General features: G+C 39.6%; 1 protein-coding gene across 1 annotated transcript in view; it reads left to right on the forward strand.

Moving 5' to 3' along the window:
* The window catches only part of LOC106883914 (DDB1- and CUL4-associated factor 6), a 54,215-nt gene that overhangs the window by 14,562 nt on the left and 19,248 nt on the right, over nt 1–20,405 (forward strand). The window contains exons 2-6 of the mRNA XM_014935052.3: nt 11,165–11,226; nt 16,627–16,719; nt 18,191–18,268; nt 18,672–18,776; nt 19,455–19,568. Of these exons, the coding sequence (XP_014790538.1) occupies nt 11,165–11,226; nt 16,627–16,719; nt 18,191–18,268; nt 18,672–18,776; nt 19,455–19,568 (452 nt within the window). The remainder of the gene's footprint in view (nt 1–11,164; nt 11,227–16,626; nt 16,720–18,190; nt 18,269–18,671; nt 18,777–19,454; nt 19,569–20,405) is intronic.

The raw sequence follows: 20,405 nt of genomic DNA on the forward strand, positions 1-20,405 counted from the left end.
TAGCTGTCTATCTGTCCCATCTTCGTTGAGCCCTGTGTGGCTAATAAAAGAAATGTATCCATCTATCTATCTATCTATCTATCATTCTCTGTCTATCTGTCTGTCTCTATATCTGTCTGTCTGTCTCTATCTATCTATCTCTCTATCGCTAGGCATCCAAGAAATGGTAGCGAGATATACTTGAAATCACATCGTTTTCCCTCAAAAGAAGGATAGACGTATATAAGGATGTAATGTAAGAAGTACAATGAAGACTTGACTTGACTTGCTTACTTGCAGTTAGAATACCCCTTCACATACATCAATCATTTGATCAAGGCCAGGACAGTCACTTGCGATTCAGAATCACTTGATGGCATGTACTCTACTTTTGCTAATTGCTTTTGGTGCAAACACAAACATCCTCTCTCCATGCTGGTGCCGCATAACAAGCACCCAGTACACACTCTAAAGCGATTGGTGTAAGGAAGGGTATCCGACCATAGAAACCATGGCAAAGCAGACAGTTGGAGCCTGGGGCAGCTTTCCAGCCTTGCCATCTCCTGTCAAAGTGTCCAACATATGTTAAGTGATGATGATGATGTAGTTGATGATAGTGACATCTTCAACAAGTTCTTTATTCATAAAGTTTTGTGTCCCCACCTTGCCAACTGCCCTGCGTCTTCAGCCTCTCTGGTCATCATTTGCTGGAGCACTGATCGTGACCCTGCCAGGGGTGCAATGTCACCAGCACAGTCCAAATCCTTTTAGGCATCATCATCATCATCATCATCATCGTTTAACGTCCGCCTTCCATGCTAGCATGGGTTGGACGATTTGACTGAGGACTGGTGAAACCGGATGGCAACACCAGGCTCCAATCTAATTTGGCAGAGTTTCTACAGCTGGATGCCCTTCTTAACGCCAACCACTGAGAGTGTAGTGGGTGCTTTTACGTGTCACCCGCACGAAAACGGCCACGCTCGAAATGGTGTCTTTTATGTGCCACCCGCACAAAAGCCAGTCCAGGGGCACCGGCAACGATCTCGCTCGAAAAACCTCATGTGTCACTCGCACAAGAGCCAGTCCATGGGCACTGGCAACGATCCCGCTCGAAAGATTTCATGTGTCGCCCGCACATGGGCCAGTCCGGGGGCACTGGCAAACGATCCCGCTCGAAAAAAAAAAAAAAAGCCTCATGTGTCACCCGCACAAGAGCCAGTCCAGAGGCACTGGCAACGATCCCGCTCGAAAGTGGCAACGATCCCGCTCGAAAGACGATCCCGCTCGAAAGACGATCCCGCTCGAAAGACGATCCCGCTCGAAAGACGATCCCGCTCGAAAGGCGATCCCGCTCGAAAGGCGATCCCGCTCGAAAGGCGATCCCGCTCGAAAGGCGATCCCGCTCGAAAGGCGATCCCGCTCGAAAGGTGATCCCGCTCGAAAGCCGATCCCGCTCTGCTTCCAAATAGTTTCGGATTCTCTAACCTTTTGGCATTCAAGTTATTCTGTCAAATCTAAAGCTTGCTTGTTCCATATTACTGTCGGTTATGCAAATTCTCTCATGGCTTTCAATGATAGAATGACATTGTAGGATAGGTGTGAATGACTGGATCTGGCCAGTTTGAACATAAAACAGGTGGATTATTTTGGCCAGATATGGCTGGTTTAAATGCTAAAGGATTAAAATTAGTTAATACTTCTGTGTAGAGACTGTGCGGATGGTTGAGCTTTCTGTTTTTTTTTAAACCCCAGGCCAGTCCTTAATTAGGCAAAGGACTCATGATCAAAGGTGCCCCAGCCTTGACTGTCCTCCTTTTTTGTTAAATCAGAGACTACATTGTCCAACGTTTCCCTCCCCACCTGTTTTGGGTGAAGGCATTAACCCTTTGGCCCTTAAACTGACGTTATCCGGCCCAAATAAGTTGTTTTATGTTCAAGCTGACCAGATCCAGCCTCTCACACCTACCCTACAATGTCATTCTAAAAATAAACAATCACATCATCAAAATCACAAATGACAATGAGATAATGCATGATTAATTCAAAACAATGTGAATAAATAAGCATTACATTTGATAGAGTAATCTGAATGTTAAAGTGATTTGGCTGCTCTTTCTTGCAGGTTGAGCAACCATGCAGAGAGTCTTTGTTGGTTCATACTTGAGGGAATTTTAGCATTTAGGTAGTGGTTGTTTAGTTTTCCCAATGATAGAACTAACCACATGGAGAGGGTTTATGGCTTCCTAATCAAATCTTAACAGTTGTACGTTGATCTTTTGTTGTTATCTAGGTCAAGGTCTTTTCGGATTAAGCGAATCTATTCCATAAAGGTTGCCAGACAAATAATGGAGTATAGACTCATAAATCTATTGCTCTGGCTACACTATGTCTACACCTACCCTTTCTCCATCATTCTCTGGCTCAGTTCACCTGCCCACCTCTGCCCACCACATTTGGCCACCTCTGCCTTTGCCAATCACACCCTTCCTAATGCTCTCATCCCTTCCACTCTCCCACCCACTCAAGTCTTTCAAATGTCATTGTTGTCTCCCCTCCTTGTTCACCTGTGTGAATGTATACACCTTAATTTGTGAACTCTTTACCTACACTTACACCTCTACCACCTCTCAAACACCCATTTCTGATCTTTCTGTCTTCATTGTTTCTCTCTTCTTTTCCACCTCAGTCTACACACTTTAGGTCCTCCTCCACTGGATACTCCCTGTATTTATTTATTTATTTTTGGCTTAATCTAAGGTGAAAGGGCAGCACCTATAACCTTTACATCGTTGATAGAAAAAAGATGCTAATTCTCTGCCCTCCACAGTTCCAAGCAGTAACTACTACACCATTTCCTCTAACTAGCCCAGATGAGAGTCTATGTCTGTAGCTGGTCCTTCCAGTAAACAACACAGCTTCCTGATGGGGCCAGATCCATTTTGTATCTAATGGCAGGAGGCCTTGGCTGGGGAGTAACTTCTAGCTAGACCCTCTAACAAACACTTGCATTATTCAAGGGAACATGAAGTAGGATGCGAGGCTATTGTGTTCACCTCTGATTAGAAACCTGATCACTTGATCTAAATACATCTAACAGAATGGGTTACACTAAATACCACATGGTGGTATTAAATCTCAACTGACAAATTAGGTCTGTCTTTTTTCCTTGTGACCAAATTTTCTATTTGGAAACAGTTGGAATCAATTAATGAAAGAATTTTTTCTTACAATTTGAGGAAGTCTTTAGGGTGCAGGTGAATAGTGTAGTTTTTTTTTATTGGGTTTGTGGATGAGACAGCTTGTTCCAGTGGTAGACTGGAAGGTTGCCAGCTTGCCCGATGGCAAGTGGGCTCCTGTGCCATTAGAATCCATATATGGGAGCCCATGTTAATATCTAAGGAGCCCATCCCCTCAAGTTTGAGAATTTTTTGTTCACTCCTGGAAGAATGCAGTCATTATTTCAGCCTGGCTGTGTTTGTAGACAGTTGAAAAGAATAATTTTAAGAAAAAAAAAAATTTAATGATAGCATTGTAGTTGTGGATGGGGCCCCCTTAGTCTCCTGGCAACCAATATTTTTAGACCCAGTCTGCCACTGCTTGTTTCATTTGGGAATTGTCCAGCTATGGATTAATAAAATGGTTCTTGAAACTGTTTGGACTGGCAGAAGCTACAATCGATGGAAATGGGGGAAATTTAATTCTTCGTGTTGGAGATTGCACTGACCTGTGATCAAAGACAATCAAACTATAACCATCCCATCTTTTAGTGAGACATGATGCTTCTAGGACCATTTTAGCTTGTATAGCCTCCCCTCCCCCATTTATGTTTTAGAAGGTTGTAGAGTGTGACTTAAGGGAGATTTGGTTATTTCTCATGAGTTGAAGCTCTCTAATTGGTTGTTGCAACATTTCCAGCAAACAAACATACAAATGAGAGAGAGAGAGAGCTGTAAGCACGAGAGGCTACTGAATAAGTATAAATATAATAAAGAAAAACTCTTGCTCCTTCCCCTGTCCCAGATAAAGGAGGGAAAGAGAGAGGGGGAGAGAGAAAAGGGGTAAGCTGTAGCCATGAGAGTCTGCCAAATCAGAAGTATCACTGATCTAGAGAACCTATATTCAATAAAGCTGTTTGCTTTATTTCCGTTCATGCCAGCGGATCTCCAGTAAAAGTCCAGCTGAAGATCAGTCGAATGAAGAGGAATAAAGTAATTAACTAACTTGAAATTAGAAAAAGCTGTAGGTCCTTTAGTGCTAACGAAGTACTGGAAGCCCCAGGTTTGTTTAGTGTTGTATCAGTCACTAACTTAACAGTAAGTTTATACAAGAACCTTACCATTAGTGGCTGGTGGCGGAACTTCATTATATCCTATTACAGATTAATAGAGATTTGCCAGAGGGGCAGAATTTTTAGAGTTCTTCAGCTAACGCTCTAATTAATGAAGACATTAGGAAATAGTAAGAGCTATAAGCAGAGCTAATACAGGATGAAAGCGGACGAGAAGTTTGGGAGGTTAATTGACTGCCAGGAATGGAGAATTGAATAGAAACAACTTTGCCTTTTGTTTGAGAATAAGGAAAGGAGAAATAGTGTTGTTGTTGTTGTTGTTGCTTGGGCTGGCAGCAAGTAAATGGATGAGGGGGGGGGGAGTGGTTTTGGGTTGAAATTTGGGGTTTGGTGCCACTGATGATGTACTTTTGGTGAGACATCTTCTAAAGAAGTGCAAGGAAAATTGTGAAGAACTCTTCTTTTGCATATGTAATCACAAGAGCAGGATTTTATGGGAATCTATACTATTGTGGTTGTCAATCCCACCCCCCCCCTCCTCCTCATCATCATCATCGTCATCATCATCATCATCATCATCATCATCATTTTGCATTTGCTTTCAATGCTGTCATGGGTTGGACAGCTCAACATGGTCTGAGTCACTTCCCCACCCCATTAAAAGCTCCTACCAAACACTAGGTGCTCATATGTGTCATCCGGCTTGGTATTTCGATGGTTGGATACCTTTCCTAATGCCAGCCATAATCATTCCGTCTTCTTTTTCGGAAAAGTGTATCTAAGACTGCATTATCTAGCGTCTCTTTTCTTTTCTTTTTCTTTAAAGTGGTTAACATGATGTGAAGGAGATTTAGCTGCTATTTCTCACAAACTGCATAAAGCAGTGGTTCTTAACTGGGGTTCATATAAGATTTTTGGATCCACAGTATTTTAAGAGACCTTGAAAAAATTTCACTGTAAATATATATATATTGCAAGAAACAGCTGGGTTACTTTCTCTGACATTTCCCAAAGTTCATCTCTATACGAGAGAATGTGTGATAAACAAAATAGGAATTTTGAAGGATTTATCTATAAAACTAGTTTCTAAACATCAAATGGCTAGTGTGTGTGTGTGTGTGGGGGGGGGGGGCATCAGAATAAAATAGTAATAAAAGGGGTCCAAGAGATTAAAAAAAGAAAATGGCTGAGAACCAGTGGCGTAGAGGTTCTCCTATCAGCCCTTATTTGGTAAATCTCTCGTCAAAAGTCTTCCAGACATAAATAATCCTTTCATCTTTTTTTTTAAGATATTATTATTCAATATTTTAATTTTTTACCTTTTATTACGATGATAGGGTTATTTGAGGATTATTTAGCTGCTATTTTTAACATGTCAAGCAGAAGGTTCCTTATTGATTCATCACTCACCGAGATATCAAGGTGTGTATGAATGAATTATGAGAGTGATATCCAAACAATATTTAAGGTTTCTAAAAGAAGGGTCAGAAGTGACTCTGGAATACAGTCCTGGAAATGTATTTTAGAATTCATCAAGACTCCCCTCCCCAAATACTAGTTAAAATCATCAATGTTCACCATAGTACTTTAAACTATAAAACAAAATGGCGTGGCTGTGTGGTAAGAAGCTTGCATCCCAGCCACATGCTTATGTGTTCAATCTATAAGAAGTGTCTCAGGTCAACCAAAGCCTTGTGAGTGGATTTGGAAGAGGGGAAACAGAAAGAATCCCATCACATATATATATGTGTGTCTTTGTGTTTGTCTCCCACCATCGCTTGACAAACGGTGTTGGTGTGTTTACATCCCTGCAACATAGTTTGGCAAGAGACACCAATACAATAAGTATCAGACTTTAACAAAAAATGGTCCTGGGTTTGATTCATTCAACTAAACATTCTTGAAAGCAGTGCCCCAGCATGGCCATAGTCTAATGACTGAACCAAATAAAAGATGTCTAGTTAATTAGGTTCCTAACCAACTGTTGCTGTTTTCTTCAGTTTCTTACCTGTTCTGCTGCCAGTGAAGCACACCTGAACAGAGATGAGAAAATCCTGGCTTTGGTTATTTGTAATCTCGAAACTTTTGGAATTATTCTATTGGGTAATAAGACTGAACTAGATTTCTGTACATTTTATTTATTGAGATTGATAAAATAAGTACCAGTCATGTACTGGGATCAATGTAATTATCTACACCTGCCTCCTTAAAGTTGCTGGCGTTGTGCCAAAATTTGCATTATTATTATTATTATTTATTATTATTATTATTCAGTAGTTTTATTTTTAGCACGTGCTTTCACTGTACTACCGAGTGCAGCTCTGTGTGTCTTGGGTATGTGCTGTGGTTTGCTGTGATGCTCTTATGGTTACTGTATTGAAAGTGTTTTGCGTAGGATGTGTGCAATGCCCAGTAGTGCAATGTTATATATATTTGTTAGTCCTGGTGTTTTTGTTATGTATTTGTCTGAATATCATACCTAATGTGCCTATTATGATAGGAATTGCTTCTTCTTCTTATTATTATTATTATGATTAGGGTGAGCAGGCCAAATTGTTATTGCACTAGAAAAATTGCTTAGCATCATTTCTTTCCACTCAATGTTCTAAGTTCAAATTCTGCCATGGTCGACTTTCATTCTTTCGGAGCTGATAAGTACCAGCTAAGAGTTCCCAAAATTGCTGGCCTTGTGTCAGAATTTGAAATCCTGATTATTGTCATCGAGGTGAGCCAGCAGAATGGTCAGCATGCCAGGCAAAATGCTTTTCAACATTTCGTTTGTCTTTTATGTTCTGAGTTCAAATTTTGCTGAGGTTGATTTTTGTGTATATATTGTCATCATTCGATGTCCATTGTCCATGCTGGCATGGGTTGGGCAGTTTAACCAGAGCTAGCGAGCTGGAAGGCTACAACAGACACCAGTCTGATTTAGCATGGTTTCATCAGCTGGATACCCTTCTTAATGCCAACCACTCTGAGAGTGGAATAGGTGTTTTTATGTGTCACTGGCATGGCTGCCATTTGCGTGATACCGGTATCTGCTACATCCATGATTTCACTTGGCTTGATGGGTCTTCTTCTCAAGCATGGCGTAATGCCAAAGGTCTCGGTCATTTGTCATTGCCTCCGTGAGGCCCAACACTCAAAATAAATGTATGTATGTTTGTGTGTGTGTATATATATATATATATATATATATATATATATATACACACACACACACATACATACATACATACATACATACATAAATGTGCTTGTGTATGTCCGTATATCTCTATGTATGTGTGTATCAGGCATAATAAGAATGTGGACTGTCTTTCATTGTATCCATTGATTGTTGTCACCTTGTTTACCATTTCAATGGTTTGATGGTGTTAAACGGTACATTATAGTTTTAGTAGTGACCAACCAGATTGATTTTTATTTTATTGATTATGTTAAAATATATTATTCCTTGGTTGTGTGATATAGATTTTTGAATTATGGATTAGCTGAAGATAATCTGTTCCTAATGGAGTTTGCGAGAGGATAATCATTCAAAAAATCAATACGTCTCTCTCACATATATATATGTATATCATATTGTGTGTGTGTATGTATATACATATATGATGTGTGTGTGTGTATATATATATATATATATATATATATATATATATATATATATATATGGCAACCAAGAACAAAAACTACAGAAAAAAACACCAAATTAATTTAAAAAAGCAGTGTTGTACTCTAAGCAAAATGTCATTCACATTTAACTGGTTTTGTTTAAATATCTGAAGTGAAGAATTAATATCATTACATGTTACTATTTCTGGATCAATGTTTCCATTTTGGTTTGTTATAGTCACTAGCTTTTGGCCCTTGTGACCCCTTGGATTTCTGTCATCTGTTATCTTTGGTGATTTTCTCAGGGTATTATATAAATGCTTATCCTTTTACCGGTCATGTCACTTGCTCTCTCTGCTTGAAGTGAACTGTTTTATATATATATATATATATATATATATATATATATATATATATATATATATATATATATATATATATTCTTTTATTCTTTTACTGGTTTCAGTCATTTGATTGCAGCCATTTGATCGCTAAGCATTTTGCCCAAATTGCTAGCGATCCCACCGTCCATCGCTGGCCTGTATTTAAAATTTTCCAGTACCTGCCACTAGATGGCAATACTACCAACTTTAAGAAGCCCTGAAACCGATCATAGTGGTCTGTTTATGTCTGGCAAGAGACAGGCAGCACCAATTTCTGAAGGCAGATTACAGCTGTTAGTACTTCATTCATATTTTTCTTTTGGCAACCTCAGCAGAATTTTCGGTCAGAATGTAAAGGGATGTAACTAAATATCACAAGGCACTTTAACCTCACTCTCAACTAATCCTGCTGTCCACCATCTTTTAGTTGGTAAATATAATAGCAATGACAGTTTACATAGTTTGATACATTCATTAAACTACCACCACCACCACCTACTGTGGTGGAGTATATCATTTATATTTCACAATTATACAGCCTGTATCTTCATTGTGTCTTTTCTATATTTCTATAATCATTGCTCTGATGAACTTTCTGGTCTACTAACCTCTGTCAACACCTTTTAAATGTGTCACCTGCTTCTTTTCCCTGATGCATCAATTCTTTGTTGAGCTTCTAGTCCTTCTATTCTAATGGCTTCTTTCTTCAAATTGCTGCTCTCTGGAACTCCTTACCCATTGTCTTCTTTTCCTCTGCTCCATGCTATCCATTCCTTTAAACCTTTAGGCATTCAAATTACTCCATCAAATCTAATCCTTATTTATTCACATTGTTTTGAATGAATCGGGCATTATCTTTTAGCTTTGAGATTTTAATGACTTGATTGCTTATTTTTAGACTGGATAATCCTTTCCACTTCAGGTACAAATCTTGGAATTGTGGGGAAGGGTATTAGTTAATTACATCAATCCCAGTACTCGACTGGTACTCATTTTATCAACCCTGAAAGGATGAAAGGCAGAGTATACCTTGGTGGAATTTGAACTCAGAACATAAAGACAGACAAAATGCCACTAAGCATTTTGCCCCGTTTGCTAATGATTCTGCCAGCTTGTTACCTTTTTACTGATGATGATAATCATGATTATGATGATGATGTTTTCTACCTTTTTGTTAGTGAAGCACCCACTACACTCTCAGAGTGGTTGGTGTTAGGAAGGGTATCCAGCTGTAGAAACTTTGCCAGATCAGATTGTAGCCTGGTGCAGCTTCCCAGGACTTGCCAGTCCTCAGTCAAACCGTCCAACTCATGCCAGCATGGAAAGCTGACGTTAAACAATGACAACGATGATGACCAGCATATAGCTGATCAATATTTATTTTATCAACTCCCAAAACCTAAGTCAGTTTCGGTGTACTTCCAGGAGATGAATCTAAATGATGGTTCCTAATACAGGCATAACAAGTTTCAAAATTTTTTGTGACAGTGGGATTGGATGGAGGGCACAGGAAAATAAATCAACCCCCAGCACTGCTACTGATTTCATTAACCTCCATAGAAAGGAGAGATGAAGTACAGTATCAACCTTGGTAGGATTTGAACTCTGAACGTTAAAGAATGTTACCAATTACTCTAAGACATTTTGCCTTCTATGGTACTAATTGTGCTGATCCACCTTCTTAATTAGAACCATAATGATTTCTAGCATTATTTGTAATAATGTCTTTTATTTGCCACAGGGACATCAGGTGAGAGGAACATTACAAGGGTAGTTGACAATTTGTGTAGAGGAAGGAATGAAATGGAAATTAGATGTAGTGTAGAAAATATGTGACCCCCCCCCCCCCATGGATGATACAACTCTGATAAAGGAGAGCCTCTAACTAAGGTCAAAGAACCCCACAAATCCAAGGTCATCGCTTCTCCCATTTGCACAATCCATCACTCACCTGTTCTTCTCCAATCTACAGGTGCATTCATTCTGACCGTTTTTGCTACAGTCACCCACCTTTCGACAAATTTACTGGGTGGGAAGAGCACTTAAAGCCAGAAAGCAAGTGAGAGGAGTGGGTGGGTGGGGGAACAGTTGATTAAAACAACTCCAGTAGTTGACAGGTACTTTGTTTTATCAAACCCTGATTGATAAAAGGTAAAAGCGACCTTGGTAGGATTTGAGCTCAGTAATAATAATAAGTTTCTAATTTAGTTATAAGGTCAGCAATTTTAAGAGGAGGGGTTATTCTTTTAATTGTTTTAGTCATTTGACTGTGGCCATGCTGGAGCACCGCCTTTAATTACAAATCAACCCCAGGACTTATTCTTTGTAAGCCTAGTACTTATTCTACTGGACTCTTTTGCCAAACCGCTAAGTTATGGGGACATAAACACACCAGCATCGGTTGTCAAGCGATGTTGGGGGGACAAACACAAACACACGATCACACACACACACACATACACACACACACACACACACACACACACACACACACACACACACACATACGATGGGCTTCTTTCAGTTTCTGTCTACCAAATCCACTCACAAGGCTTTGGTCAACCTGAGGCTGTAGTAGAAGATACTTGCTGAAGGTGCCATGCAGTGGGACCAAACCCAGAACCATGTGGTTGGTAAGCAAGCTACTTAGCACACAGCCACTCCTGCGCATATTCAATTTTATGGCCCAACTACTTGACAGATGAAAGACACACTTGACCTTGGTGGGAGTTGAACTCTGAATGTAAAGTACTGGAACAAATGTAGTAAGCAGCTGTTTTAGGCAACACTCAATGCTTTAACATCTATTGATGCTTAGAAGGGAATGGCTTTTAATTGTTTCCCTCCTCCAGTCTGCTTCATGTTTTTATTTGGATTTCTCTGTGATTATTTTCAGCCAATTTAGAATTTATACAACGATTGAAATTGGAAAGAAAACTTGAATTTCACAGTGGCTGTGTGAGTATGCAATCTTTTTTCTCTTCTTCTGTGTCCACTTTTGTTGCTGTTGAAGTTTACTTTGTGACCAAAGGTCGCAATGATGACAATCATTATTTTTATTTTTTTATTACCTCCGCTTTTGCTAAGGTGGAGGTATTGTTTTCAGTTGTGTTTGTTTGTTTGTCTGTGGACAAGATATCTCAAGAACCGTTGGATGGATTTGGATGAAACTTTCAGGGATGTTTGGCCTCGTGACTGGCACAAACTGATTAAATTTTGGGATCAACCTGGTCCCGGACTAGGATTCTGGATTATTTTTCCTGTTTTTTTTTTACTTAATTTTTGAGAGCTTTCAGGTTCATTTTTAGTATTCTTGTTTGTGAGAACAGTTGAGTTTATTTCAGATATTCTCATTTTAAAAATCATTTCTGACTAATTGCTGCGAGGACATTGGTGTTGCCTTGGTGGAGGTTTGCACTCTCTAAGTGCTCCTGTTATTATTATTATTGCATTGTTGATGCTCCAGTTTTGGTCTTGTTGTTGATGACGCTGTATTTTTCAGAGGCAAAAACACTGAACATAATCAGAAAAATATCCCTGAGAGATGCTTAACTCCTTCCCTGCTCTGGGACCCCATCGGTTACAACAACAAAGGGTGCATTTGATCTGATCAATGGTACAACCTGCTTATGAAATTAACATTCAAGTGGCTGAGCACTCCACAGACTCGTGTACCCTTAATATAGTTCTCGGAGAGATTCAGCATGACACAGAATTGGACAAGGCTAGGCCTTTTGAATTACAGGTACAACACACTTTTGCCAGCTGAATGGACTGGAGCTAGATGAAATAAAGTGTCTTGCTCAAGGACACAACGCACTGCCAGGAATTGAACTCACAACCATGTGCCCTATACCGTAACCATTTGGCCACATACCTTCACCCTTCCCTTTTCTAGTAAACTCAGTAAACACAGCTGCAATGTAGGCTCCCTCACCTTCTGCTGTTCTGTGTATTTTTTTTCCCTCTATCATTACACCATTAAGAAGCAGATGGAAGGGAAATACAAAGTGAAACATGTACAAGAGCCTTGTTAGGCCACCTTTACACATTTACAGGGCAATTTACATATTTTTGCATGATTTTATAAATGTTAAAAAAACATTCACATTGACAATGTGTTTCCTGGAATTGGGTAATTTTAAAGAAAAATAAAAAAAGAAAAGGTTAAATGTAGATTTAATGATCTTTGAGTTGAGGATATCACTTTCATTTTGGTCTCTCGGATTAAAAACCATATTGTTTGGCAGACAATGAGTTCCAAAGTTACACCTGAATTTTGTGCTGTATTTGTGTTGTTGTTGAGCATACACATACCTAGTGGTGATGTATTTATATATTAATATATCCTTTATGTTTTAATTGTTTCAGTCGTTAGACTGTGGCCATGCTGGGGCACTGTGTTGAAGAAACTTTAGCTGAACAAATCAACCCCAGTATTTCCCTGTCTGTTTTAAACCAACTAGTTATTCTATCAGTCTCTTTAGCTGAACTGCTAAATTACAGGGATGTAAACATACCATCACTGGTTTTCAAGCAGTGGTATGGGACAAACACTGACACACTCACATGCACACACATACATACACACACAGAGGATAGGCTTCTTTCAGTTTCCATCTACCAAATCCACCCACAAGGCTTTGGTTGGCTTGAAGCTATAGTAGAAGATATTTGCCAAGGGTGCCACTCAGTAGGACTGAACCTGGAACCATGTGGTTGGGAAGCAGACATCCTACCACACAACCATGCTTGCACTTATTTATAAACACACAGTATATCTTCAGTAGGCGTGGCTGTGTGGTAAGAAGCTTACTTTCCAACCACATGGTTCCAGGTTCAGTCCTACTACATGGTACCTTAGGCAAGTGGTTTCTGCTACAGCCTGGGGATCACCGAAGCCTTATGAATAAATTTGGTAGACAGAAATTGAAAGAATCCCATTGTATATATATGTGTGTGTGTATCTTTGTGTCTGTGTTTGTCCCCCGCCACTGCTCGACAACCAGTGTTGGTGTGTTTAAGCCCCTGTAACCTAGCAGTTCGACAAGAGAGACCAACGGAATAATTACCAGGCTTTAAAAAGGAAAAAGATTCTTCAAGGCTCTGCCCCAGCATGGCCACAGTTGAATGACTGAAACCAGTAATAGATAGAAGATGGCTGTAAGTCTTTTCAGATTATCCCTTTTGTGCCTAATTAGTTCTTATTAGAGAGTTTATCTAATGCGATTTCAGTGAGGACATTTGTTGTGGTGCACCTGAGCAAAGCTATACAATAAGCTCATTATTATTGTTATCATTAATTTATGTAATTACAAGATTAATGTGTTACTGTTCTGTTGTTGTTCAATACAATTTAGTCATTCATTATGTAATGTAATTCTTGGCTCCTTTCTGATCTTTTCCATCCTGTCTGTCTGTATGTCACTCACCTCTTATTCTCAAGTCATTTTTTTCTATTTCTCTCTCTCATTTTCTCTCTCTCTCTTCCTCTCTCTTTCTCCATCCCCTCTCTCCGTCCTCCTCTCTCTCTCTCTCCTCCCCTCCTTCCAATACATTTACCCTTTCAGTTCACATCCCCATCTCTGATTTTTGTCTCTTCATCTCACTTTTAATTCACTCCACTTTTTCTCCATTATTATTATTATTATCATTATTTACTCGGGTGGCAAGCTGGCAGAATCGTTAGCACACCAGGTGAAATGCTTAGCGGTATTTCGTCCGTCTATACGTTCTGAGTTCAAATTCTGCCGAGGTCGACTTTGCCTTTCATCCTTTCAAGGGTCAATAAAATAAATACCATTTGAACACAATCGGTTCGCTCCCTTCTGCAAGACTATTGGCCTTGTCCCAAAATTGGAAGCATTACTACTACTACAACTGCTGCTGTAAGGGTAGTGGATAGCAGTTACCAGAGCACTGAGTAAATACCTTGTGGTATTTAGTTACATTCGTTTATGTTCTGAGCTCAGTCCCTGCTGATGTCACCTTTGCCTTTCATCCTTCTAGGCTTAATGAAATACCAGTAATGTACTGGGGTCCATTAAATCGCTAACCCCCCTCCCTCCCTTTCCCCATAAATACAACACCTTGGGCCAGGTATTATTAGGATTGCTGCTTTGCCATTTACTTCGTCTCATTTCTTTCTTCTGTTTGTTCTTGTTGCTCTTCTTCCTCTTCTTACCATTTTCTCCACTTTCTTTGTCACATTGCCAAGAACTCGGTGTTTTGAATTCGCTGCTGCCACTACATTCCTTGGAATGGCATCTTTTAGTTCTGCTCATGCAATTGTTTTATTGCAGTTAAGCATCCATCATAGAATTAGCAAACTTTTGTTGTTGTTTCTTTTTCTTTCTTTCTTTCTTCTGGTGTTGCTGTGTGGTTAAGAAGTTGGCTTCCCAACCACATGGTTCTGGGTTCAGTCCTACTTCATGGCAATTTGGGCATGTGTCTTTCACTATAACCTTGGGCTAACCAAAGCCTTGTGAGTGGATTTGGTAGACAGAAACAGAAAGAAACCCATTGTGTGTGTGTGTGTGTGTGTGTGTATCACCATTGCTCGACAACCAGTGTTTGCATGTTTATGTCCCCATAACTTAGTAATTTGGTGAAAGTGACCAACAGAATAAATACCAGGCTTAAAAATTAAGTACTGGGGGTCAATTCGTTCAACTAAAAAAAATTCAACGTAGTGTTCGAGCATGACCACAGTCAAACGAGTGGAACAAGTAAAAGAATAAAAGAATATGCAAAATGCCTTGCAAATGAGAGGCGTAACAAGGCAACCTGGATGAGGTTTTAGGAGAGTCATTTGAAGTGATTCTAGCACATTCATCATCATCATCATCATCGTTTTAATGTCCTCTTTTCCATGCCTATATGAGCCAGATGCAATTCATTGGGGCAGAATTTCTATGGCCAAATGCCCTTCTTGTTGTCAACCATCACCTGTTTCCAAGCAATGGTCAAATATCATCATCATCATTTAGCATCTGTTGTCCATGCTGGCATGGGTTGGACGGTCTGACCAGGGCTGGCAAACTGAGGGGTTGCACCAGACTCTAGTCTGATGTGGCATGGTTTTCTATGGCTCAATGCCCTTCCTAACGCCAACCACTCCAAGAGTGTAAGGGGTGCTTTTACATGCCACTGGCATGGATGCCATTTGCGTGACACTGGTATCTGCCACGACTACAATTTTGCTTGGTTAGTTGGGTCTTCTTGTCAAGCACGACATAATGCCAAAGGTCTCAGTCATTGCCTCTGTGAGGCCCAACACTCAAAAGGAGTTTTTCACATGCCACTCACATCAGCCACTTTGCTTCCATGAGGCCCAATGCTCAAATGGTGCTTTCCACATGTCACCAGCACTGGTGCCAGTTATGCGACACCGGCATCAGCCACGACTACAATTTCACTTGGCTTGACAGGTCTTCTCAAGCACAGCATATCGCCAAAGGTCTCGGTCACTTGTCATTGCCTCTGTAATATATGTGTGTGTGTGTGTGTGTGTGTGTGTGTGTGTGTGTGTGTGTGTGTGTGTGTGTGTGTGTGTGTGTGTGTGTATATATATAATATTGACATTATATTTGTTTCTGTAAATGGTCAATATTTTTATTCCAGTTCTCATACAGTGTTATGTGATCCATGTCATAATATGTGGAAATATGTAACATATATATCAATCAAAGTTTTACTGATCTCCTTTTGATTTTGGAATACTACACTAGCCAGGTCCTGACATGATGTCCTAATAAGGTGATGGCCACGATTAAAATTATCCTCTCTTTCTCTCTCTCTCCGTTTCCACCCCCACCATACACACACACACACACACACACACACACACACACATGTCAAACAATGAAAATGAGTGCTCAACACCACATTAGTGAATAAAGATCCTTCATTTGTATATTAAGGCTACCATTGGTTTCATGTTAAGAAAATATCTTAATATCCTAACTATTTTTCAAGCTGATCACATGGATGAATGGTGTTTGTCTATATTTGGGATTAAAACACACACACGCAATCTGGGGAAAAACATGGGATGGTAACATCTGGAATGTCTCTGGTCAGAGATTCATTTCATCATTGCTGACCTTGGGCAGCTGTTACCACCACTGTTGCTGCTGCTACTACTACTATTACTACCATCATATGTGATGTTTTTTGTTTCCTTGAATTTTCTTAAATCATTTCGTTTGTCATTCCATCGTTATTGATGCAGTTTTATGTGATTTTTACCATTATTTTGGTACAAAACCTCTCTTTTATAGTATCTTATTCTTTAAGTATTTCCTTCCCTGTTTTGTCTTATTAAGACTTTCACCTGATTATATTTATATTTTCCAGGTAAACACGATATGTTGGAATGATACTGGACAATATATTCTGTCAGGTTCCGATGATCAATATTTGGTTGTTACCAATCCCTTTGATGGTAAAGTAAGTAAATTTAAATTGGCTTCATTGTATTTTTTGTTTAGTTATCCTTTACTCTTCCCTGCACACCTCCAGGTCAGCCTTGCTCCAGCCAGCCGACCTCTGACCGAAAATATTTCAGTTAACATAAGGTTGGCTGATGACAGGAAAGATAAAACCTGCTTTGTAACTCACTGGTTCTGTGTTCAATCCCACTGTGTGTCCCCTTAGGCAAGTGTCTTCTACAAAAGACTTGTGCTGACCAATGTCTTGTGAATGAATTTGGCTCATGGAAAGTGTGTGGAAGCCTATCATGTGTGTGTGTGTGTATCTGTGTTTATCCCTCACTCACACCACTTGACAACCAGTATTAGTTTGATTTATCAAGATAAATAGCGCATGACCTTGCAGGCGGGGCCCAGTTAGAATTTTCTTCAGGTTGAGTAGCCCATCCCGCTCAAAAGGTCCCTGAATCAGGTTTGTTTAAGGATGATGAACAAAGCACCCATGTTTCCAAAGGTGAATTATTCAAACCCCAAAGAATTCCTCTCAACACATGGCTATGATGCTCCCCCACTACTTCTGCTCATGATCAGCGAAGCACATATCATCAGCCATTAAGAGATATGCTCAACTGGTTAAGTAAGTTCAAACGTGGTATTGATCAGGATATTTGCTGTAGGCCATTTTTTTATACCAAGACGAAATATGTACATGATATCACTTTCATTCAGTTAAGATCAGAAGCCACGAGAACTATTATTATTATTATTATTATTATTATTATTATAATATCCCATTTGGCGCGTGCAGTTATCATTGTCTCTTTGGGGTCAGTAGATGTAGCAACACACCACGTGGTCCTTGAGTTCCATCAGCAAAGTAATTGGACGATATCTTTAGTCTAACAATGGACAGCATTACTCAAAACATTTCTGGACTCCTATGTCTTGCTGCCAGAAACCTTTTAGTTATGGTTTCTTCTTCCTTTCTTCCTCCTTCCATTTATCTCGGAGATCTTGTAAAGGTTCATCAAGTGCTGACCCTCATCATCTGACCAAGTAATTAAAATAATTAATAACAACATCTCCTTCAGTCCTTTCTGCCTTTCATTGCATCAAAAGGTTGAAGAATAATTCTTGAGGACTTCTTTGATAAGTGTTGTGGTCTTGTCTTGTGACAGCACAAAGATAGTTTTGTCATCATCATCATCATTTAATGTCCGTTGTCCATTCTGGCATTGGTTGGATGGTTTGACCAGAGCTGGTAAGTTGGGGACCTTCACCAGACTCCATTCTGGTTTGGAATGGTTTCTATGGTTGGCTGTCCTTGGTAATGCCACTTATTTTACAGAGTGTAGTGGGTACTTTTACAAGGCACCACACAGGCACTTTTTGTATCTAGATTGTCTGAGAGTCAATCTAGATACAAGTATTTGGTGCAAATGTGAATAATATTTCCTTTCTCTGTTTTATTTGTTTTGTTCTATTTTCAGAAAGTGGCATCCATCCGATCAGGTCACCGAGCCAACATCTTTAGTGCAAAGTTTTTACCAAATTCTCATGACAAAGAGGTAATCATTTCACTACATTTTGTCCTGTTTTTACATCCATTTTCCCACTGGATTGATTTTTCTGATGAAGCAACAATTTTTTTCTACATAATTTTTTTACTGTTGATCTGCATGTTCAATTATTGTCTCCCAATTCAGTTCATTATTGAATCCAATCATATTACATCACAAATGGTCCTTTATCTTTTCAATGTTGCTCAGCCATATTGATCTTCTACTCTTGTCACAATGTTGTGGCCTATCTATTTAAAAATTATTTGATACAGTGGAACTTTGGTTCTTAATTGTAATGTAAAACTGACATTTCACTATTGATATTGTTTTTATTTATACAAAGAGAAAACATATTTGGTTTGAATGTTATTGAAAGAATCTTTTTCTTTTTGCTTTTCTTTGTTTCCAGGTGATCTCTTGTTCAGGTGATGGGAAAATTTTCTACACCCGTGTCGACCGAGAAGACACTTATGGCACCCATTGCTTTGACTGTCACTTTGGTACCACTTATGAGGTTTGTCCGCTCTAATGATATTCTTGGTTGTCACTTTGGACCACGAATGCATCCATTTTTGATGTGCATCATTTTGTTGCTGTATAATTGTGTGTGTGTGTGTGTGTGTGCTTTGGACTACAGCCTCCACTCACATCATAGGCTCCACTCATACTCTATCTCATGATGCTATGTAAAGCAGTGTGATACATTCAGAATGCCTAAAATTCGATGACTGGCACCCGTGCCAGTGGAGTGCTAACAGCACCATCCGAGTGGGATCACTGCCAGAGCAGTGATCTTGCTCCCGTGCCGGTGGCACGTAAAAAGCACCCATGTCTATATGCATTAAAGTCCCTGTGTATTTCTGTCTCCTTGTCATGACATTTTATGCATCTCTCTCTCTCTCTCTCAATCTCTCTCTCTCTCTCAATCTCTCTCTCTCTCAATCTCTTCCCCCTCTCTCTGTCTCTCTCTCTCACACACACAAGCAGTGTTTTTTGTTTGCAATTTTCCATAGAAACATGTCTGAATTAGAGGAAAATATTTCCTTTCTAAGAAACAGGTAAAGATTTCTGAAAGGAGGAACATCTTCCTCAACAAATCCTGTGTGACCCATGCAAGCATGGGTCTGTGGATGTTAAACCTATGATGATGATGATGATGATGATTATGTATTTACGAATGTATCTTTTGTAGGTTGTGGTTGTCCCCAATGAAGCTTCCACCTTCCTCTCTTGTGGAGAAGACTGCACTGTTCGATGGTTTGACCTTCGTATGAAAAACAAGTGCCATAAAGATGATTGCCGAGATGTGAGTTAAACAGACTTCATTCAGTTGGCTGATTTTATTATGTAAAGATCTAAAATTGTCAAGTAATTTGCATGTGGGTGGTTGGTGGGGGCAGAGATGGTGATTTGGGGGATGCAAATTGTTGTTTCCTTCTATAAGCTAAACAGTATTGAGGAGTCGTTCTAGTGTTGAGTCTCTCTCTTCTGCTCACCCTTTGCAGCACTGACGACAGGATGAGCTGTTTAGCTGACACTTATCTTTATACGTGTAAAGGCATGTGGCTTAGTAATTAGACTATTTGACTTCCAAATGCAAGGTCATGAATTCAATACCCGGTGGCGCATCATGTTCTTGAGCAAGACACTCTATTTCACGTTGCTGCAGTCCATTCAGCTGGCAAAAATGAGCAGTACTTGTAATTCAAAGGGGTCAGCCTTATCACACTCTGTGACACACTGAATCTCCCTGAAAACTACATTAAGGCTACGTGTGTCTGTGGAGTGCTCAGCCACTTGCACGTTAATCTCATGAGCTGGCTGTTTCGTTGATTGGATCAACTGGAACCCTCATTGTCGTAACTGACAAAGTACCAGTCAGTCATCTTTATATTTACCCCTGGTTCCTCAATCTATGGAGACAGACCAAAACAATGGAAACTTTTCTGTTTTCTGAGATTAACAAATTAAAACAAAATGTTTTCTGTGGATGAATGGAATCTTTTATTGGTAAGACCTACTAGTTGTCTGTCTGTCTGTGTCTGTCAGAAGAATATTATTATTTAAAATATTGTTTAAAGCTTCAGCATTTAACCCAGTCATACCTGACTCAAATATTCTGTTTTATGTTAAAATTAGCTTT

This window comes from Octopus bimaculoides, chromosome 10 (genome assembly GCF_046866305.1).
Source record: "Octopus bimaculoides isolate indiv1 chromosome 10, ASM4686630v1, whole genome shotgun sequence".
NCBI classification, from domain to species: Eukaryota; Metazoa; Mollusca; class Cephalopoda; order Octopoda; family Octopodidae; genus Octopus; species Octopus bimaculoides.